Source organism: Pseudopipra pipra, chromosome 5 (genome assembly GCF_036250125.1).
Source record: "Pseudopipra pipra isolate bDixPip1 chromosome 5, bDixPip1.hap1, whole genome shotgun sequence".
Classification (NCBI taxonomy): Eukaryota; Metazoa; Chordata; class Aves; order Passeriformes; family Pipridae; genus Pseudopipra; species Pseudopipra pipra.
This window is the reverse complement of record NC_087553.1, coordinates 9,227,531-9,251,462: the sequence shown is the minus strand read 5'-3', so window position 1 is coordinate 9,251,462 and position 23,932 is coordinate 9,227,531. Positions and strand designations below refer to the sequence as shown.

The 23,932-nt window shown below is 39.4% G+C and overlaps 1 protein-coding gene across 5 annotated transcripts in view; it reads left to right on the top strand.

The window, feature by feature from the left end:
• The window catches only part of LMO3 (LIM domain only 3), a 64,713-nt gene extending 41,467 nt beyond the window's left edge, over positions 1-23,246 (top strand). For all 5 annotated transcript variants that reach the window (XM_064654384.1, XM_064654382.1, XM_064654383.1 and 2 more), the window contains 2 exons: positions 9,679-9,804; positions 18,809-23,246. In XM_064654384.1, coding sequence (XP_064510454.1) covers positions 9,679-9,804; positions 18,809-18,914 — 232 coding nt within the window. In that variant the 3' untranslated portion in view covers positions 18,915-23,246. The remainder of the gene's footprint in view (positions 1-9,678; positions 9,805-18,808) is intronic.
• The last annotated feature ends 686 nt before the right edge of the window (positions 23,247-23,932 follow it).

Genomic DNA, 23,932 nt, shown 5'->3' with positions numbered 1-23,932 from the left:
GCATTCCCAGTAACCCCTTTGATAACTGCTGGGCACCACACTCCTCCTCAGCTCAAGGGAACCAGGCTGGCACGAGGGGCCAGGGCTCTGCGGAGATGCAGCGATACACCTGCTCTGGAAACATTGCCAGCCCAGGGCTCACCGCGCCGTGTGTCATCTTCTCTCTTTTACATTTATCTCTTCTATAGCTCACACCATCTCACGCCATAGCTCTACATTCTCTGCTGAAGTCCCCAGCATGGTTCCCACGAGCAGTGAGGTCTCTGGGCTGGGGATCACCATCTCCAAAAAAGCAATTCTGCCCACACGTTTGTTGTGTTCCAGGGTACATATCTCCTCGCAAAACAAGACGCGGAAACGCGATGAGAACCTTGTGGTTGTACTTCCTACCTAAGCACGTCTTTGCCTACAGCACTGTGGCATGAAAGAGCCTGCTAATGATTCTTAAATGTTCATTACTGTAGATCTTCTCCCAGAATATACTTCTCACCTTGGATGACCCATGTGTTGAATTTTAACTAAAGGAACCCATGATAGTAAGTCTGTCATGATGCTGGGTTTTTTTTTTTTTCCTCTCCAACTCTTAAAAGCTTTTTATTATAGGACTGCTTAAGGCATTCTTCAATTAGCATGAGCTGTATTGTGGCTGGAACAGCTGTTTACCATTTAATAAAGCATGGCATAATTTATTTTCAGAGTCTAGCAACCGTCTTTGCTATTACACCAGGGGAGAAACACAGTAACTGCATTGTTCACAGGGCTGATGAAAGAACTATAGACTTCATTATATGACCTCATAGAACTATTAACTTACCCCCCACTTATATTTCAATATGTATTTACCTGACAGTCTGTGCATTGATTTCTTACCCAGAGGTTCTACATTCTCAGTCACCTCTGGGGCAAAATGAAAAATGTCTATGTTTTATGTCCCTCACATTAGGCAGCTAATTATATATTTGTATCTTAATTTCCTTCCCTTCCCCCATCTCCAGGGGCAAACTCGGTATGCACCACTTAGACCTTTCCTCCTTAGTCATTGGAGAAACAATAGAATTGTTGGGAAATGGTAGAAGCTTGGCCACTGCTCATCAGGGGGCTTTTTGTCCATTTAGGTCCTTTTCTTCCTAGATCTCCCCTTCCCTTTTTATCCTTTTGTGGGTGGATGAATTTGAAATGCACCTTAGAAGCATCTCTGTTGGTTTCTGCTTCCCCTGCAGCAATGTGGAGCTACATGCAGTTGTAGGGCAAGTAACAAACATACTGCAGGTGACACTGGCTCCCCTCTAGGAGGGACTGCAGGTCACCTGCACCACCTGACATCAGCTGCATGGCAGTGCCACAAGGACTGATGGCTGCTGTGTGGAGCAGCACCCCTGTGGCAGGTGAGTGTCACTCTTACGTAGGCACCATAGTGAAAGTCATCCTCCCCGAGGGTCCCTTGTGGAAATCTTGTCAAGTTGTCACTGAAGCACCTTTGGGATCAGTCCTTCAGGTAAGAAGGGCAAGTGGCAAACAGAGCTCAGCAATGCTTTGTCACAACCAAAAGGTGCAGGTACAGCCTTGAGTGATATCCATATCGTGCAGCACATGGCACAAAGCTGTGACCTGGCTTCCAGATCTGGAAATCAGGTCTGGAAAAGTGTAGAGACACCTAAGTGGCAAAGCAAGTGGCTGGTTAGCTGGGACAGGAACCTTTCTCCGGAGTGCTACATGGCTGCAGCAATTTGCAGACCCTGAACCACTGTACTGTGCCAGATAGACCTACCCCCAGGCTGGGAACCAGCTTGGGCTATTGCAATCTTATTTTTATTTGAGTTGGAGCATTAAATCTGGGATTGAGTTGCTTGAGTCTGACAATGAAAATACGTCAGCTGAGTATCTGCAAATTTTTAGATTCAGCCTGTGCGTGTAGATGGATTTATATGCATGATTTAAAGTAAAGCATGTGTAGAAAGATGAAGTTTATATGGTTGCTTTGTAGAAATGGATGTAATATTGATGTTGACTTTACTGGTAGAAGTTTAAGAATGTCACGATGCATGAGTGGTGGTGCAAAGCAGAGCCCTAAGTGCATAGGGAGGTCATTTTTAACTTGAATTTATATCCACAATATCAGGCATAGATCATCGTGCACCGTGCACAATCATCCCTGCTTTTCATCTAAGTCAATCAGAGTGGTTAAAGAAAATTTAAAATGAAACAAATTTGTAACTTGATTAAAAGCAGGCAGTATATTAGGCCAGAATGCTCCTTAAAATTGCATTTTAGCTTTAAACTGAAAGTTTGATGATCTGACTGCATGACTGAAGGGACAGGGTAGCAGACTGTGACATAAACGATGTAGCTATATTTGCTGCTAAGATGAACAAGGGTTTTTTAAAGTTGTGTGATTTAGGCTTTGGAGTTAACACTCCATTGACTGAACAACAAAATTCCCGCTTCCCAGACCTTTTTCAAAATATAGATTTAGAAAAGTGGTATTCCATCAATAATGCCTGGTCATGCTTCAAATTTTTTGAGGCAAAATTACGGCTGGTAATAACTACTTCAAGTGAAAGCTTAGATTGTTTCACAGAACACAAATAACCTAATTAGGGAAGGATATAGAAGTAAATCTGTATTTTGTTTTGAATGTCTGATTTGAAGGTGTTTAAAAGTGGAATTCATCCATGTTATCTTTACATAAAGAATTCTTTCGCGCAGTCTGCAGAGGAAAAAAAGACTCAGTTTCATGAAAATCAGCAGATGCAGGATGGAGTTCATCAAATAGTTTGCTCCAAGCAGAGGGAACAAACTGGAAGTCTACACTGAGGGGAGCAGCTCAGCCACAGTAAATTGCGACCCACAGTGATGAAGGCAGGTACAGAAAAGCAAAAAAACCCCTCTTTATTAACTATTGAACTTCAGTTTGCATACAGTTATTTTCCTCAACAATAGTTGTACAGAATAGAACGGTGTGAGAAGTGGCAGCTTCACCTGAGGGAGATTTGCACCTCCTTGTCTTCAGGGTGTGGTTACAGCGTTACAGGGTGTTACACCGCAGATACACGAGTGCTAAATGTCCCACGCGGCCCCACCGAATCCCAGACGGGCTTACTGACACAGGCAGGTGAGCTAAACATGAAAGCAAAACACACTCCAAGCAGTGGGGCTACAGCCATGCTCTGCTATTGCATTCCCATCTGCCTGCGTTCAAGCTACAACTCAAATTTTTAGTAGCAGAGGACCTAGAGATGTACTGCAGCTCACCCTCAGCAAAGAAGAGATGTTTCCAGGTGGCACACACTGGGTATCCTTACAAACAGTGTTAGGAGTATCAGGAGGCTTCCAACATGGAGTTAATTCTTCAGTCTCTGAGTTTTGCTTTTAAAAGAAAATGAAGGGGACTGAGGTGAAAGGGTTTCTCAGCTCTAGTTTGGCAAAACGAACTCTCTTTTCACAGCATTACCAAACAAGGCAAACAGTGAATCAGCCTTTGATTTTAGTAGGCATTTAAGCATGCTTCAGCAATTGCTTGTGAATGCCTTCCTTAACATGCTTAAACTAACTGGACTGTTTTGTTTGACTTCTCTTTCTTCATCTTTTTTGCAGTATCTGAAATGCGGGACAAGGTCCTAAGCTAATCTGCATAGGCATCTAAACCGTGTTAGCTAACTGCTCCTATGTTATGGCACTTGCAGTTTTAAATTTTCTAAAATAATTCAGTGCTCAGAGAGCTGAAAGCTCCAGTGGAAATTTGTCCATCTCACCTGCAGCTAAGGAGCGCTGGAAATCTAGCTGAAGGCCCAGCGCTTCAATCTGTTGAGCTCCCTGGTTTGCAACTTCATAATGTTTCCCTCTTTTGACACCCCAGTTTTGTCAATAAAGAATTTTAAAAGAGGGGAAGTGAGGGAAGGATGTATAAGCAGCAATGAGGTTACAGGAGAGGATCCAAAACTGTTTCAAAAGTTTTCTTCTGTGGTCAGTTGGTTCCCCACTTTTTTCTTTTCTTTCTAAGTAGTCTCTGATTACTGAACCAGAGTTAATTCAAGCAGAGCCACCAAAAGTCTTTTACTGGATACTAGTGAGTGCAGCCAGGAGGGCTGTGGATGAGCAGGGTGAGTGGAAACTCTCTGCTCTCATTTCTTGTGTGGTTTAGCTTCAGTAGGAAAATGGTGCATCTTCTCCTCTGCCCTTAGCTGGAACCATGTTTCGTTTTCAATGAGCATTTAGAAAACTGTTCCAGGGAAGGGAGGATGGGTGGGAGTGAAATAAGTTTTCCAGGCGTTCATGAAAATGCATGTGGGACAAATTTACCTGCTTCCTTTTCTCTACAATTTGACAGGGAGAATTTTCAAAAATATCTTGTGGGAAGTAAGAGAATATAGACTATTTAAAGACAGTAGTACTTGTGTCCTGAAGTCACTTAGAAATGTCTAACTAATCTCCATCTAATAATCTAAATAATACTCAACATGTAAAAAACTACATATTCTCAAAAACTATGCTTTTCAATGTGCTTTGTAATCTAGATGCTTAGGTAAATTTTCTCTGTCTCTCATTAACTTTAAGATTCTTTTATGTGGTTTTATGCTTCTCCAAATAGCATCTTATGCTGTCTGAAATATTTGCTAAGGGCCAAATTCTGTCTTTCACTGCATACAGTTTGAGTTGAAATCCTGAATAATACACAAACCCACTAGGAAACAAAAAGCTGATTGTCTATTTCAGTAAATGTCTGATTACATTTAAAACCATGTGTGTATTGTTTTGATCCCTCATGCACTGTGAAACTGAAGTTTGAGAGTAGCATTTCAATTTTTTATAGAAACAGTGTCTAGCAGTGATATTACAATGTGAAGATTAGGTCTCACCTCGTTGTAACGAATAAATTGAGACCAAAATTAAGTGAGTAGCCAGGGTCACCCACTGAGTTAGTGGAGAAGGCAGGTTTAGAACTCAGCTCCCATATATATTCTTTCCCTAATGAACCTAGTTAACCCAGTAGTGAGAATGAGGAGAAAAAATAATTTGAAACCATGTGAAACTATCCATAATTACTGCACCACAGGAGAAATTCCATTTAATGTCTGCTTTGTCATTCCCGTATCTTAAGATGTTTTTTCTCCTTCATTTTCCATTGTGCAAACAGATATTTTGTACTCCTACTGGAAGTAGGAGTCTTATCCAAACGTCTTATCTAAATCATGCAACATTTAAATATAAAATTAAAGTAGGCAAAAGAGTGCTGTTGGTAGCAAATCAATGGGTCTTACAGAGGACAGTTGTCAAACAAGAACAGCAAAAAGAAGGAAGCTTGTGGGAACAGCTGTAATCAACAACATTAGATCCTAAATCTTGTGAAAGTCCCATGTAATTTGACAGGGAATTATGGCCCAAATCTGTTTGATGTCAGCATGTGTGCAGTTCTGCCTAACGGTGCAGTTGTGTGATGGAGCATTTCTAAGGTAATGATGAGAACTGGGTCTCTCCTCCTTACTCAGGGCCTCACCCAAAATCTGTAGGAGTGGATGGAAATTGGTGTCAATGTGGCTAAATTGAGTCCCTCTGGAAAGCACATGCCTCATGAGCTCTTTTGTATATCTGTCCATTCTTCCTTTCCTTTGTTTTTCTTGTCTTTCCCCTCTCAACTTTTTCCCGTTTCTCATCTCTCAGTACTTAACCTTCAGGTTTCTGTTTAGTAAACCTACCAAAGTAGAATCAATAGCCTGGTGCTTAATCACACTTTTTGCTGCTCAAAATGTCAGGTTTGGGTTTGTTTGTAGAAGGGCTTCTGCGTGCCTTTCATTTTTTAGCTCTGTGCGGGATGTTCTGTACTGTTCAAATCCATTAAGAATGAAAGCTTTTGCTGTGGCTGATTGTTCTAATCTCTGTTGGGGTATATATGGAAAAAAATGTAAAATTCCAGATGTTGGTTCAGCTTATCAAGAGATCTGTCCTGGTACTTTAGAATTTTCTCATCAATTTTTCCTAGGTGAAATCAGTAAGGTTTAGTTTTTAAATCTGCTGAGGTAGCTAAGGCACAGTCTAACTATCTGTAAGCAGATGTGAGCATGTTTAAGTGTTTTCTTATGACAGAGAAAAAGGCAATAGAGCACAGAATGGTACCAGGTAGCTGCAAGTACTGGTAGAAATTAAATACTTGCCACTCTTTTGGTAAAATAGACAAAACAAGAGACCAGAGCTTGGTGCATCAGCTCCAGTTAAGAGCCTGTCAAGAAACTGTTTCTTCCCTTCAGTAGTAAAATTCATGTTTTAGAAACTTGTTTGCGTAACAGGTTTGAAGAGGGGAAGAAAACAAAACATCATATGGAGACCCAAGTGCATATACTCCAGTGCAAAGGAGTACATGAAGGTCACTCCTGACTGATCTCTTGATCCTTGGACAAAACTGAGGAGAAAGTCTAACAAATGCATCGTTTTGCAGTAAATTAGATCAGATTTCCGCATCTCCGCACTCAGTCTGTGAGCTGACAGTTCAGTAAAATGTTCCCTTGTAAGGTTCACCCTCTTAGGAAAAGGGGCAATAATTCATCATTAGAATTTCAGAGTCCAGGTGTAGATGAAAACTGATGGAGCCTCCAGCGAGGCAGGGAAAGTGCACAGAAGAAGAAAATTTTATCTGAAGCCTAATTCCCTGGTTACAGCAGAGAATAATTAAGATAATATTGCTTCAAGAGTTCTTTAATGATTAAAAATCACATATGCAGAATCCATAAATTGGAGGGCAACAAATTGGAAGGATACAGCGTCAGAGATCTGTTTTGTGCACGTTGTAGTGGGAAGCACACCGGTGGCACAACAGCAGCCCGGGCAGCCACAGGAGACCAGGCCCATTCCAAGGACTTTGTTTAGATGCAACAAATCATTTGTCTGTTATTAACCCAGAGCTTGTAATTATGCAGATTGCCATAGATTTTCCTGGGCCTGGAAGTGAGATTGAGGGTTGTTCACACTATAGCAGGCAGCTCAGGGCTGGCCATGCATTACTGAACTTGCCACATTTATCATGTTGACTGATGGCAGCAGAAGCAGGTCTCAGGTCCCAGTGGTTAATGTAGTGGGTAATTAACTGTCATTTGCCTAGTAATAGGCTGATGATCAATGGTTTGTGTGGAAACAAATTCTAATCAGGTAGCTGATAAATGCTCAGGGAGCGAGAGCAATTGAAATTGGGGGAAACTATGTCCAGAATTTCAAAATGGCATTGTGGGGTTTTTATTATTATTATTAATGGCAGAAAACTATGTTCTTCATATAAACAGCTTTATCCAAAATTAACAATAGCTAATATAAATCTCACATGTTTGTTTTGTGTGTGGTGGGGAAGGACTAACAGCAAGGAGGGCCTCCTTCCCTCTACGTAATTGAAAAATTTTAATGTATCTGGTGCTTAGCTGAAGCAGTTTCTGTGGGGGTCTCTCATTTCAGGACTGCAGAAACCTGCACATAGTGGACTTGGGTGCAGTAAATCTCTGTCCTCCACAGTGCTGAATGACAATCCCAAATTGTTTCACTGCTCTGCAACATGCAAACTGCAATGCTGGCTGTGATGGGTTCCCCCTTTCTCACGCACACAGGCACACACGCACCTGCAAGGAGGACGTGCCGGCGGAAGGTGACACAGCCTGCACCCAGCACCCTCAGTGGCAAGGGGCTTCAGCTGTGTCTCAGGTGTTCAGCTGTTGCACCTAAACCACCTGAGCACTGAGGTGCTGTCTTATCCCCTCCACTGAGCTTGGAGGTGGTGGGACTGTTCTCATCTTTGTGTTTAAACGTTGCTGTTGTGTTCGTGCCTTAAAGCCCGACTTTCCTTTTACTGCAGCCACACGGTAACAGAACAATGTACCTGCAGTCTCTAGTACCTTTTGCAGCCTGACCTGCTTTCCTTGTACAACTAAACTACCACCATCTGTGTGAAGGAAAACAGAGCTGGCACTTTCCTCCGTGGGTATAGTCATCTTCAACACAAAGCCAGCCCGTGACTGGAAGGCGTCTTGCGTCCTTCTTACAGATGAGGAGCGGAAGTCTGAGTGGGATTTAGATAACCTCAACAAAACCCACACATGATGGAGGTAGAACAGGAACTGAATGTTTTAGAAAAGGAATATTTAGAATCTTCTTAAATAACCTATGATTTTAGTATTCAGACTTAACAGAAATAGAAGTTGACTTGAGTCATTCTAAGAGGAGCTGATGAGCATCGCCTTGTCCCAGCATTTCTCCAGGTGATCACAGTAACCAGCATCTCAGACAGGAGGAAAAGGTTCACAACTTTTAAATTAAACAGGCATGTATTTTGTAGGCAGCACACCTTAAGTAGAAGCAGAAGGCAAAAGGATTTAGAATTAAGTAGGCTTGTTGGTAACCCATGAAATTCCATAAAATGGAGGGATGTGATTAAAAAACCTGCGTTCATTTTTATGTTACCAAACTGAATTTTCTACAGAGCACCTTTGAATTCATTAGTTTAGAACTGCTTTTAATTTGGTGTTTCCCTTGAGAGCCATTATATTTTTCTGCTGTCAGCCTGATGTTGAGGGAAAAAAGAAAGCTGGCAGATGTGGCGTTTTCATCTAGTGTGCTTCATAGTTAAAAACTGCATTAACTGCTATGCACAAGCAGAGCATTACTTTTAATAATCCATCACAACTATTAAGTAGTTTAAATAAACTTAGTTTCAAAGATTGCTGCCATGTAGAGCCAACATATTTTTTCTTGTTCATTATAATCCTTCTGTGTCACAAAAAGATGCATATGTATGTTGGCTTGGTTTTTTTGGTGTTTTTTTTTTGTTTGGGGGTTTTGGTTTGGTTTTGGTTTTTTTTTCTTTTTTTTTAATACACCCACTTGAAAAGTATTGAAAAATCTTTAACAAAGGGAATTTAAAAAAAAAAATTATATAGATGTCTGGCAAAAACAGCATTTCATATTGTTCTTACAGTATTTTATACTTCTACTCCTGATGTGACTATATATAGTTTACAGCCTCATTTACTTTAATGTGCTACCTGAATAACATAATCATAGCAATAACTATGGTATAGGGTTGTAAGGTGCATGAACCACTAATGCTTTCTGACGATCTAAATGACTTGTTCATAAAATGTTCTTTTAATAATAGTGGTAAAGCTTTTAGCACTAGATGTCAAAAATGCGAAGAATGTTGGCTTTTTCAAGTGTTATTTCTTTTCTAGCTAAAGTGTATTTAAATAATAACTAGCACCAAAAGCCAAGGTTATGTGGCTCTGTCCTGCATGGCAGAATCGTAGTAGAAGACTCTTCCCACTTATGCAAACAGCTTAACCTCTGTCTGCACAGTTATGTAACATCCCTAATGTGTTGACTGTTTCTTTTGTTTAGTTTAACAAGATGTTTCTTTTATCAAGAAAGGTCAGTATAACCTGCAGGAAAAAAAAATAACATCACAATAGGTGCAATATTAGTCTGTCAGTACTTCATAAAGCTCTCTTGGGCAAGACTGTGCCTTCGTGTTGTAAACTGGGCAGATTTGGACCATCAAAGACCGGCCTTTCCAAAAGAAGGTGTACTGGGAAGTCGATCAAAGACCAGGTTGAGGGAAAAAAAAATTAAAAATTCAAAAAAATAAAATGTGGAGCGGGTTTCCTTTTCACTTAAGCATCTTCAGGAATATATTTCTTTCTGTATCTCCAGGTTATTTGGCGTTACAGGAAACTGTGCTGCCTGCAGTAAGCTCATACCTGCTTTTGAGATGGTGATGAGAGCAAAGGACAATGTTTATCACCTGGACTGTTTTGCATGTCAGCTTTGTAATCAGAGGTAAGAGAATTTCTTGGGTCTGTTCCATAAGCTAAGTGCTAATTCAGCACTGGTGTGGTCATATATTCCAGAGAAGAGGAAACATCCACCAGCAGTGGAAACCCAAGACTGAGAGTAAGACCTGGATACTTTTCCTGGGACTGATACAGAACATTTTTCATGACCTTGGCCAGAAAACTTTTTGTGCCTCAAATCCCGCATCAATAAAAAAGAATAATGTTACTTCCTCTCCTTCAAAAGGCTGTCTGTCAAGTTTAATTAATTAATATTTATAAAGGTCTTTGAGATCCTTTTCTGCAGAAGAGTATAGCAGTACCATTTGTCATTATTGCATTAATTTCACTTAATTCTTCATTTTTATCACATGTATTTATTTTAAAGTACGCATTGTTTCTTCCTGTTGCCAGAACTGTAATCATTTAAATTTAAAAGATGTTGTTCCCACCATTTCCTCTGTAGCAGCATTGGACCTCTTATAGACCTATTTTTTATTTCCATATCCTAACTGTAGGTAATAAAAATCTCAAGGATCCAAACCCAATACTTTGTTCTGAAGCATTGCCCATGTGGCACAGTTGGAGAACAAATGTAAATAATGGTAAACTCATAACAACTGATTTTTTCAGAGGTGAATCCAGCCAAATTTATACCAAATACTCTCAGAATGGTGGCCAAATCCTGTCAGAGATTTCACCGAGAGCTCCATTTCTGACTCCACGAGAGCTGTTGGCAGCTTTGCCAGTGACTTCTATCAGGTCTAGGAACTGAGAGAGCCAATTATGTCCTCTCCTTAATGGCCCTATTATTTTCAGTTATTTTTCAGTTATTACATCATCCTATTTAGCATTTTATGGCATTCATATTTTTTTCAGTTTCAGGTGGGAAGAAACACAAGATGTACATTTCTAGGGAGGTAATAAAAAATTAGGAAGATAACCCTCTAACACAACAAAGTTAGGCACAGCTCTAAATAAGCTTTCTTAACTCACCTTGTCCTACAGTTTATTATTTTTTAACACTGTAGTCATTTAAAAATCAAACATCCCTAAAGAACCGTAAAATGTACAGCTGCTAATAAGTGTAGCACACTACAATTATGCTCTTTAAAAAAAAGCCAAATTGACCTTTTTCATCATGTTGCATGGGAAATTAAAATACCAGGCAAGTAATAACTGCCGCTTAAACTATATAATAATGCAAAGTAATTATAGGTTCTAATGCTATTTAAAGTCCTATATCAATTTTGTCTTGCTACAGAAGTAAGAAACTCTATTCTGAGCAAGGCAGACAGAGGCTCCCATAGCACCCATTCAAGAAAGACACACACACTCTCCTAGGTTTCGTTTCTTAAACCCTTCACATCCCTGTTTTTTTCCAAAGCATGGTTCTAGTATCATTATTAAAGCCCCTAATATATTTCTGTTGTTCGCTTCATTTATTACATGCCATAATGGGCCTGCATATCTTTAGTGTTGGTTATGCACAATTAGCACTTAGTTATTGTCTTGTCACTTCAGCCCATACAAGACAAACTTCTTTAATGTAAGAAGTCAGCTAATCTTCATCAGTCAAGCAAAGCAGACAATGTTTGTTAGCCGGAGTGCAAAAGATTTTCATCATAGTTAGCACTCATGGATCTGAGGAAGTGAAATTTCTTTTTTTCTCCCCCCCCACCATAAAAAAAAAAAAGGCACAGCTGTTGTAATTATTTTAATATTCCTCTTCTACCATTACAATTGTGGACTAATGTACAAATTCACTGCAGCTAATACACATCTTACTGGGCCTTGGGGCCACTGACCCCCGGGAAAAGTGCTGTGAGGTGCTCCTGAAATGGAGCTTTACTGGGATATTTAATAGTTCTTAACCTCATTATTCCTGAGCCTTCAATCTAGTCTTTTATTTTATTTTTACTTTGTAGTTTGGGCAAAGGGTTGCTGAAATAGTATTAAGGTGTCTTAGACTAAAACAAAACCATCAATTTACCTGAAATACACTGTTGTTCATCTAGTGAAAACAGGGTGTGGTTCCAGAAGTTCCAAAGAATTTCAGAAATTCTCAGAAGTGACCCTAATCCTGATTATATTGCAATAGCTATCATGAAGCCTATTAAAGCAGACTGCCTATAGGGTACCTATCTTCCTCACAATTTGGAGCTAGTGGCACTCTGAAGAATTAATTTTGTTGTTTTCTTACAATAAATCCTATTTCATGGATGCTCCAGCATAGCTCTTCTGCGGTTCCTATGGCAAAGCATCCCACTGACTACATTCTCCTATTAATAAATATCTTAAAATCTTTTGTTTTTCATCACTTGTGTAACAATAAAACCCTGAAATGCTAGACACCAGACACATCACCTATTTTGGAGTTTTTTACATCTACTATGAAACCTTTTTCTCTTTTCTTTTAAACTGAATAATCTTGTCACCATGTCACTATCAATTTCTGTTGTCCTTCTTAGGATCCTTTTTTCTTCTTCTAGTTAAGCTAAACAAAATCAAACAGCAGATTCTGAGTAAGGATGAGTTTATATAACAGTTCAACTTTATTGAAAGTTAAACTTCTGCGCCTTCATATGCAGAATAATGTTATTGGGAGTCTTTAGGTTTGCTCTTTCCTTTCACTTCAGCCACTAATTCCACTAATCCAGAATTTATCTATTGAAGAGAACATTTTTATTTATAAACACATCAGCAATGTCCAAAAATTACCAATGGAGGTAGCAAGGCTCACCAGCTATTGCAAGACCTGTATGTTTAGTCATATTCCCCAATTTCACATTCTCTTCCCCCATTCAATTTTAAATCCTTTGGGTCATTCTCTACAGTAGTTCTGCAGAGTATGTAATGCTCTTTTTTTGGTTCCACATTTCACTTTCAGTTATCAAATATCATTGAGGTTTTTCCCTGACAGAACATATGCAACGTTCTTGAGCATACAGATTGTTTCTTCAGTTTGCATTACTTTGTCTTTGCCAACACCGAATTTCTTCTGACTTTCTGTGCCCGGTTGCTCCTTCCAGTCCCTCCTGCCATCCAAGCTAGCTAATAATTATATTAACACTGATGCTTGGGGCAGCCCATTCTTCAGGCTTGCTATTACATGACCCTCACATTCCTACCCTTTAAACAGTTGATCCTGACCCAGTGAGAGAGATGCCTGCCTGTTTTTGCCTAGTGCTTTTGTGAAAGACTTGGCGGTTTTTCTGCTTTTATGTACAACTTCACTGTTTGCTTTTTTAGTTTCAAGTACCTACAACTCACCATCTAGAGCAAGTCTCAGCGTGGATGGTAGCTAGACCCCCTTGGTTTCGGAGGACTTTTGTTTGGGCCATGAACTTCAGCTCTGAACTGAGTCATAACATGCCTATCTCCTCTTATTGACCTCCTGAATCTGACATTTGCAGAGTGAGGAGAAAGAGGCATTGTCTCACATACTGTATTCCAAGAAGACAGACTGTAGACAGAGACAGCCTGAAAGAGATCTCCTGAGCCACCAAGCCTAGTCCCCTGATGTCAAATAGGCACTGTCTCCTATTTTTCCTTTCATAAAGCTATTCAGCCTTGAGATCTAATTGCTCCATCAAGCCAGTTGTTGAGATATTTCCCTCATTTTTTTCTTGATACTGATGCTTACAGCTGTAGCAATTTTGTGAATATTAAGCTCTGCTCATAGCCTAAAGGTTTTAGCATCCTCTTATCTCTCATGTCTCTGTCCAGCTTACTCCTAATTTGAAGTTTTTCCATCACCTAAATGCCCGCAGAGCTTAGTGACAGTCATCTTAGTGGTGTGAGTGTTCCCCTTTCTTCTCTGCAAACATATTAAACTTCTCCTCAGAAGCCGCTCACCTCATATTGACAGGAGCTTCAATACGCTTAATTTCTGCAGAAAATTTAAAGGGAAAAAAAAAAGGAAACCACTGGAAAAATAAACTTGTAAACAGACACTGCCATTCACACTTTGTCAGGTTGCATGTGTGTGACTAGCAAAATGGAGTGGAAAATCTTGCAAGTGGGCTCAGCTGTATCTTTGCCTGACACTTTTGACTACAGCAATGATGTCAGTCTGCCTTCGGCTTTCCCACTTTCCAGAGTTTATGTCTCCTTCCTTTCACTCTCTGTCGGCATCTTTAGCAGCTTGTTCCATATTTCTGAGATATTTTCTCTCTGCCGTTTGAAGTCAACTCAGGGTATGGTTTAAAACCCCCATCTGCTATCACTGAGAGGTGTTTAAATCTACTGTTCTACCCTTCTGTCTGAAATAGCCTTTATTTTTAATGGAAACTGGACTGAAAATGGTTACACACTCATTCAAATCGCTGTCCTGATGTAGCTGTAAACACCTCTAGTATAAACTGTTAAATGCCCACACAATGCTGCCTTTGTTCTCTGTCAAGTGGCGGGGAGGGAATGCAATTCCAAGGGCATCCTTATTTCAAACACCAATACCAGATTTTTTTCATGAGTGGTCATTTTATAAATTCTGAAGGCCTGAGTACTGCTTATTTTCATTGAGCGTCTCTAAATTTAGAATAAAAATTAATGCGTTGTCCATACCTGCTGTTTAAAACATAGTAAATGAAAAACTTACCACTTTGAGATTTGTCATTATGAGTTGAGCTGGGGTTCTGTGTGTTTGTACACTCCATCGTACTGGTGAAAATGTACAGACCCAGGCACAGATCATATTTTCCAGACTTTGAAATGGACATTTAGACAGAACCCCAGAATTAGTAAACCAGAGGTGTGGACTGATGAACTGTGATGTTAAAGGGTGGCTTAGTTCTCTTAGTGATGCAGAGTAATGTTAGTGTGAGTTATAATGGAAACGCAAAGGAACTTTAAAAAAAAGAGGAAAGGGGAAAAGCAGAGGACAAGTTACATCACTGATTGCAAAAAGTAGGAGGGAAGGGTGTGGGTGTGCTAAGTCTGAGATTCCTTTATCTTCGAGGAAATCAATTAAATGCTTACAGATTTTGTTTCTTTCTACATCAAAGATCTGACTTAACCAGAGGAGACACACACACAGCCATCTTTGTTCACAGCAGTATTTCTCTCACTTTCTTAAGAAACCTTCAGTACCTTGACATGCATCTTGTGCATCAGAAAAGATGACAGACAGCAGTGAGATCTCCTTAAATATCTGTTCTGAACAACGAAAGAGCTATTTCTCAAAATGGGAGTTTTATACTTCTTGTGATTAGTCTAGGTGCACCTTCCCCTTCCAAACAAGGTGATAACAGAGGTCATTTTGTAATATAAATGGCCTTCCTTTTGCCATTGTAAAATATGACAGGAGTTCTAGGATGTAGGTTAATTATAATGGTCATTCTACTAATGTCACAGTCGTGTCAAAAGTACTATTATCAATTTATGGTGGTAAGTCCAATCTGGCATGTTAATGCAGCTTATTGTATATTCTTTCCCGTTCATCTTGCCATGCCTATTAAAGAAATTGGGCGAGGGTTTTAGGGAAGGCTGAAGACTACCATCTGCCTGCTAGAAGAGTAATAGTCTTGCCTAATTATATACTCCTAACACAGTGGCATCTTAATATGCTCCTTGACTCCATTTGGTATACATGTCCAAATCGTGCCCTGATTTACATCCTGTGCCAATTCTGTAAAAAAACCCCAACCTTAGTGGAAAGATGCATTTACCCTTCCATTTAAAGCTAAGCTGGGTTTAAATCTTAGAGTGTGTAAAATCAATCTGCAGTAGTTATAGATTTAGCTCTTTCACTTCAGAGGAGGCTAAATCTGTTTTTGAGAGTCAAATAAGGTTGAAAGTGTGAATGGACAGAATTTGTCATACTTCATCTGCCTGCTTGCCTTGTCTCGTTGTACCTGGGAGCTAACATGCCACCATTACAGGTTTTTCACCTGGTGCTTACCTCTTTGTCACCTAATGAGTGCACAATTCACACATTTATTACTCAGGGGCCAGCAGGAGCCTCACTGTCAGTCTTTGCCAAATACGTTTCAGTCGCTGAACTTGCACCGTGTGAGAACAGTTGCAGAATTTGGACCACAATTATTGCAAGTAACAGGTTTCCCCCCAGGCACGAAGGATCATCCGGGTGAACCCAGAGGATGTCTTACCATGCAGACAGACCCCAACCCCACAGGTTATCAAAACCCAAGAGTGTCTAGACAGGCCACTGGCAGCCTCTCCACAAGACAGCTGTACACTTGGAAGGTAAATGATTTGTGGAACTGTGTATGTTTAAAGCCATTCATGCATAAAGCTGTCAAATGCCACGTAGACACAGGTAGAGCATTTCTGGCTCGACATATTAACACTGCACAAGCAAAAGGCATTGACAGTTTTTATTAGGAAAGGCGTCCTGACACCCCCAAGTAGCTGGTGCAGTTTAATTCCAACTGTGTCACTTCTCTGAGGGCTGAGAAACGAAATCCTCCAGCCAGGATTTTGCAACATTGTAGGAAGTCACACGTGTGAGTAGTGCCGGGCAAGTGAATTGCACTTTAGCAGCGTCTTTTTCAATTTGCTAAATATTTTAAAAAAATTAGCCTGCTAAGCTTTTTATTACTCTGGAACACAAAGGAATACATAGCTGAATAACGTTCACAGTTCAGAGTTAGGGTTTTCTGCTGCATGCAGAGGTGGTTTTGTCTCCCACTGGTGACTGACCCAGCAGGAGAGACACCTTGCTGTGCAGTAACCCTCTGATGTGGTGGGCACTGCCAGCCTGGCAGCTCCTGCTCAGTCTCCATCATTAATTCGTGGGCAAACTGTAGCAGAGTGACTGATTTGTCACAATACAATAACTTTCCCTGATTTTAGTCCATATTAATCCATATGTTTATTTAAGAGAAACTAAGAAGGAGTGGGTTTAGGGGTTCTTTGTTGTAGTTAAATATTATTTCTTTGGGAAAAATAAATTTACATATGGGCACTAGTTAAGACTCTTTTACTTAATCTTGTGAGATACACAAAAGAATTTTTTTTGGCATTGCTGTCAATGGACAAAATTACAAAAGACGGGAACTAGAAAAAATGCCAAAGAATGACTTTTCTGTATGAGTTCTACATTTCAACATAGCTACTCAAAATCATTTGTGTTGTTAGTAGTCTGGTACACCAGGATTGGGGTGAGAAGAATAACAGGAACCTTTAAATTCTGTAAAAGAGTCTTGACCACAAATAAGTTAAAGATTTCGGGATCATTCCCTAATCTTTATTTTCAATCATCATCAGCAGCAGGCAGTAATTCTACACAAAAAAAAAGTCCACAAATAAACAAACCAATTTTCCTTTAAGAGCAGAGCTAATTCTTTTCAATCCACTTTTTTATTACACTATTTTCCCTCTATCTATTTAGCTAGCATAAGGATAAATTTCCAAAGCTACCCAGTTGGAAAATAAATGGGTTCACTGTTTGTCTAGCATTCCAATCTTCACAAATGTAAATCAGTCCAACTGCTACTCATTTAAACCTCCAACTTCACAAAACATTAAAGGACTGCTTTCCATACACAATTTAATCTGTGACAATTCACCAAGATTTCTGCTTGAACATCATTAGAGATTGACTATCTGATAAAGACAGACCGCTATCAGAGGTCGGGTGGGTCAGCCTGTGTCATCTACAGAGTTTTACTGGGTCAGCTACAGTAGGCACCATTGTTTGAAGGTTAAATTGTTACAATTAAATACATATACAGCTATTCCCACAGCTACTCTGCTGTTAAATCTACCGTAAACAACGCAAGCATTTATATCTGACCCTAATTGTGTCCAAGATGTCACCATTTGGAAATTATACAAAAAAGGACATTATAATCCATTACACATTAAACAATACTTTATGTAGTGAGATCCATAATTAGCTGGTAGAGGCTGGTTTCATTTATTCACATCAGTGTTAAGGGGTTCATTTAGGTTACTTTCTTTCATTTTAATTGGAATAACGCGAGCAGTGCCTCCCAATATATTTTATAGCTGGAGAGTTCACTATAAACAAAGGCATGTAACCCTGCCAAGGCAGTCACTAGGGAAACGTTTTCTCTGTGTTGGCCCTATTCACTTATTTCCTAAGTATCTTCAAGAAGACTGGCTTTGTCAAGGGGAAGGGTTGAGGGCATGTCAGGGAAGAGCCTTCTTAAATTCAAGTATACTGCTTAGCTGGGAAATCCTACTTTACTTGAAGTTTGAAGCCAGCCAGCCAGGAGCATTAACACTGTGTGACTTTCCTAGTCATCAGAGAAAATCAAATGAAATCTCTCAGAAGCGTTTTGTAGCAATCAGATCATTCTCATGCACGTAATAGTATAACAAGGTAGGTACACTGATACCACAAGAGAGAGAGTAGTTAGCTGTGTAACTAAATTTATGATCAGCTCCTAGAGGAAAAAAAAAAGGTTTCTCTGCATGCCTGTGTGCTTCTGGTTTGCACCACAATGTATGTAAAAGTTGTGTGCTAGGAACGGTTCTCAGAACCACCACTTTAAATCAAATCTAGCGAAATATCCAACCGGAATGTAAGGAGAAACTCTCACTGGCACGCCCTCACAGGGCAAATATAACGTGTCTCAGACAAGCTTTCTACTGCATATGATCACTTTGTTTTCTTTGCTTTTCTTCTGATTTGTACGAAAGCGGGACATTTACTTTTCGCTCAACTCAGTAGCCTGGGATATTTGTTGTGTTTTATCTGCGTGCCAGCGACCCGATCCAAGACTCCCACAGTCTTCGGTGGGCTTGGAATGAAGTCTTTGGCCGGGGAAGCAAAAGTGCTCGACTGCACTAGGTTTTGCTGAAAGCACAGGATTAATTCTGGTACCAGAGCAACTCCTCTGCTGGGCTTTCAAACGCATGCACACGTCTGTGTGTGCTGTACAGACAGCAGCGGCGTGAGCCGGGCAGTGCAACACTGTGAACACTTGCTGTACCATCCTTACGTGTAAGATCGTATCACACCGTTCATCCTCAGACTATATCTCTTCTTTTTTTTTTTCTCTTTGTTGTTGTAATTTCAGATTTTGTGTTGGAGACAAATTTTTCCTGAAGAACAACATGATTCTCTGCCAGACAGACTATGAGGAGGGTTTAATGAAAGAAGGTTATGCGCCCCAGGTTCGCTGATTGGATGCCACACCACTAAGAATAAAAAGCACTATGTTCTTTTATCTTTTTTGCTCAACATGTATATAAGAAATGACACAGGAACCTACTGAATAGCATAGATATAGGGAGACTGAATGGTTGCGTGACATAAAAGGTGGACTGCATCTGTATGTAGTGAAAATTGCTCCAGTTCAGAGTTGAATGTTAATTAAAAAAGTACTGTACATACAGCTGGATTCTTTTTGCTTGCTCTTGGGGGTTTTTGTTTGTTTGGGCTTTTTTGTTTCTTTTTGTGTCACTTGGCATGAGATGTTTATTTTGGACTATTGTACATAATGTATTGTAATATTTGAAGCACAAATGTAATACAGTTTTATTGTGTTACCATTTGTGTTCCTGTTTGCTTCTTTGTATTGTTGCATTTAGTACAATCAGTGTCTAAACTTACTGTATATTTATGCTTTCTGTATCTACCAGCTATTTTAAATGAGCTGTATCTTTCTAGTAAAAAGCATTAAAGAGCAAATCCCAACCATTATGCTACACTTAGAGCTTAAGAATACTGTTTACATTAAAACTATTTAGAAAATTAATAACTAGCAGCACGTGCTGCTAATGATGCTATGGTTAAGGGTCTATCAGCACTTCTGTTATAAGCCTCTATTTTTCAGGGGTTAAGCATCTGCTGTTTAATTGCATAGATTTTCCTCAAAGAGCACTTTTATTTTACTACAAAATTTTGAAAAGCAAATCTGACTGGTTTGGGATATATTATAAAAGGTGCAAAAGTTAATGATTTTGGGTGCTGCTTTTGCACCCTGTAGGCATTCCAAATGCCTGGATTTGATTTTTAATTTAGCTGGAAATTAAGCCCTAATGCAAACCAGTGCCTCTGGGTATCTTATTTTTTATATATATATAAATATATATATGTTATTTTCTGAAATTATTTAGTTTGGGGGCAGGGGAAAGGAAAGGGAGAAGACTTCTGTTTACATACATTTAAAAAAATTCTTAAAATTTGACAGGTCTCTCTCTCCCTCTCTCTGTTTCCTTTTTCCCTTCTTTTCTTTTTCTTTTTTTTTTTTTTTAATCAGGGCTTAACCCTAAAGTTTTCTGGGGCTGTGTGCTCAACAAACCCTGGAAAAAAGTGAAAGTAGAAGGCACTGTAAACAGCCCCCTCTGAGGGTCTATTTACATTAAAGAAATGACCCTGAGCTGACACTAGGAGAGTGACTGGTTACTAATTACCCATCTCAGTGAAAGCTGAAGGTAATTTAAATGCTGATGTGGATGGGACAAAACTTTGCAATACCAATACAGAACGGGAGAGTTACCTCTCTCGACTGCATAGGTACTTTGCTGTCCATGTCAACATCCTACAGGTTTGTCCCATCAATACTGGCAATTAAAATCCTTTAGGCAGAGGTGAAATCACTGCTGACAGCTCCTGTTGGCAATCAGTCCATTTTCTAAGAGAGGTGGACCTCTGTTTTTAAAGCCATGAAGCTATTGCATCAGCAGGATGTCCCCAAGTGCTCGTGCCCTGACAGAGCTTACAGGTGTTTAGCAAAGGAAGGCAGGATGAATGTGTAAAAAGTTGTTAAATACATAATTAATTCTTGTCTGTTTGTCACTGTAATCTGGCTCGCTGGAAAAACAACCTGTATTAAAAGAAAAAAAACCAAAACAAAAACACCCAAACAACAAAACAGTATTAAGAAAGAAATATACCTGAAACCCACTATACCCTGTGTTGTTATGAAGCTGAGCTCTTGTTTTAATTTAGATTGAGAACACTCCTCTCTGCTCAAGTTGAGTGCTGTCCTTCCCTGCTCTTCCTGTCCTACTGCTCATTCCAACATGTTTTTCCTGGGGATGGTGAAAGAAACTTTGTAATGCAGTGGGGTAATTCCTCTAGTGTATGTTATGAGTACACTGCACAGTGGCTTGACTTAGAAATGGATATTTAGTTCTAATGACTATTGTTACAGTGTGGTTTTGTTTCTGGCTGTGAACCCTTTTAAAAATAAGCATGGCTTACAAAACTTGACTTTGACTCATACAGGACCAGTAAGAAATGCAATGACTCCTCAGGCTGTTCTTGCTAATTAGACAAAATAGCTCCACATAGCTTTTCAAATTAAATTTAGCCCTCTTTTGTGGACTTTCTTCCTTCCTAACCTTGAGCACAAGTCTCTTTTCCGCTCCCTTCCACAGTCCCTTAATGTCTTTGGGATAACGAAACAGTTGGTGTCAGAGGTATTATTAGGCTCTTCCAGATCTACTTCAGTGCAATAAACAAGCTGTCCTTTCCATGAAGGTCAGGATGGACAGAAAGGGAAGAATCATATTATCTTATTTTGAGTCCAGTTTCAATTTTCTCCTCCAGCCTCTCTTGGGTCTTTCTGTTTGAAGTCAGAAAGATATCTCTTCTGATTTCCACTAGTAGACTACAGAATGGATAGAAATCCCTGGTTCAGCAACAGGGCCGGAGAATAGGAAAGAAGGGACTTGGGTTATGGTTTTGACTTCCTGTAAGCTTAGGCAAGTCATTCAGCTTCTCTGTGCCTCATTTGTCCCTGTCTGTCAAATGGGGCCAATGCATACACTGCCTCTGTAAAGCATTTTTGGCTCTTCAGGAAAGCAAGAGCCGTGCATGCAGGTGTTACAGGCAGCGTTAGGACATCACGGGAGAGGAGGAGCATTCACAGTAGGTAACCACAGATCTGAGAGCACCAGGACCAACCAAACCTGTGGAAGGCTTTGTTGGGGGCGATGGCAACTACACACTAATAGTGCTGTAAATGCTAAAGTGCTCTCTCATTAACACAAAGTGCCACTGCTCAGCTCTCTGTAGACTAAATTAAGACAGTGCAATGGGAAAATAGTGGTTTGTTATAACACGCCATGTTGCTCATATGTGCATGTGTGTGTTTTGTAACATAGGCCAAAGTGCAGAAGAGGAAGGTGGTCCTGCTATGAAGAAATAAAACAGTCTCACCATTCTATCAACCTTACCTGATGTAAGGAAAAAGAAATATTGATATACACATTTGCAGTGCTGCAATGGTATGGCACTGCTTTCAGCACTTTAAGCTCATATATCTTATTCACATACATATCTAAAATTTGTATGTAAAGGATACAGTATAAACTTAGATTTGATGTAGGTCAAAGATAAATTACACATTTTCCTGTATTTCAAACTTCCATCTTGCCTGGCTGTTAAAATAATAACTGGGAGTTGAAATATTTAGTGGAAACATTTACAACTCCAATAAAGTATAAGAACATAAGACAACACTGAAGAGAGATTATCTGCTAGGCCACTTTATTGATCTTTTTGACAGAGGCCTAGACCATTCTTTTGGGTTGCTTTTAGTTATCTACTTTGGTTCTTCTTCTCCATCACTGTCTGTGTCAACATGCTCTGTCTTCATAGAGCAGAATGTTCTGCTAGTGACCAGTACTCAGTGTGTGCTCATTTGCCAGGCAGGAATGCTTCCACTTGTGTCTCCCATCTTTAGAGTATTTTATCTCAATATGTACAAATATCTAAGTTTAGCCAGACAAAAAATAATAATAACAATAATTTAAAAAAACCCTACTATTCTTGGGTGGCTGGTGTTTGAGTCACATGGAAAAGTACAAATTATCAAACCTACATTTTCAACTGCAAAAAGCTCTTCTGTCAACCGTAACCTGCTGTGTCTGTTATCTGCCACTACTGGTGATGAACCAAGACAGCCTGGATTTGGCAGAAGCAGTGACCAGGGCTAAAACTTGATCTGTTTCATAATTGTGTTTTTATATTTTTGGTTTGTTTTTTTTTTTAAGCACACCTTCTTCTGTTTTCTTATCCTCCCAAGATGCTCAAATTTTTGCTCCTGTAATGTAAATAAAGGAAAATCATCCAACAACCCCTGAAACGTTCCTAATTGCCTACATATAAAATGACTTGAGGAAAATAAATTGAAAAGTGGTCAGTGAGAAGGGAAACTGTGGGGAAAAGAAACAAACAAGGACTGTGGCAAGGTTTCGCCTGTATAGACTTTAAAGTACTTTAAAGGCTTTTTTCAACGTAATATGCAGCAGCTTCTTATAATTTTCTCAGCAGTAGGTAGTTTACAGTCATCGGTACCTAGAACAAATCTTGTCAAAAATGAAGGTCTGTAGTGATTGCTGGGTATAATTTTATACATTTAGCTGATTTTACTGAAAGCTTCCACTGTGCTGCTGTTGTCAGACTAAATTATCAATTTAGCCATTTGTTGTTTAATGAATAAAAACTCCTATGGCATTGGAGATGTTGTGGTTTCAATAAAGCAAAAGCTTTAACAACTCAAACTACAGAAAGCAAAGTGTGTACTCTATATAAGAACAGTGTTTTTATTCTTTTAAATACCACTTTAGATAAAAAAAGCCAATTACATATTCACTTAACACATTTCTCCTACTTCAGGCCAATGATGCAGACCAAACCTGTTTACTGTTCAGTACCTTGCAAAAGGAAACCAAAATACAATATGTGCAAGGTAATAGGCCATTAGCACAAACATGCTCCCAGTAAAAATCTTTTGTGTAGGCACCTTTTAGAAGCTGCCAATTGTGGGTGAGAGAAAGGAAATGATTTTAATACTATTTAAGGCATTAAAAGCTGAAGAGTATCTGTTTAAAGCCTTAAAGTAAGAGCTGCATGTATCTAATACCTTTCAAAATGCCCTTCTGCTGATTTATATTCATCCTGAACCTGCTAATAATGAGTGTACATAAGCAAATACCATCTTCCACCTATTCAGCATGTCATTGATATGAAAGCCCCAGAAAATATCTCACGTAATCAGTGTGTTCAGAGAGTTATCTAGCACAAATTACTCATTAACTCAATAGCACATAATAAAAAAGAACATCAATTAATTAATGAGTCACCCTCAGATCACTTTGATTACAACACAGCTCTGTTGAAACAGCAGTTATAAATGGGGCTGCCTCTCTTTATTCATTGTTTGCAATTGGCCCATTATTTTGCAGAG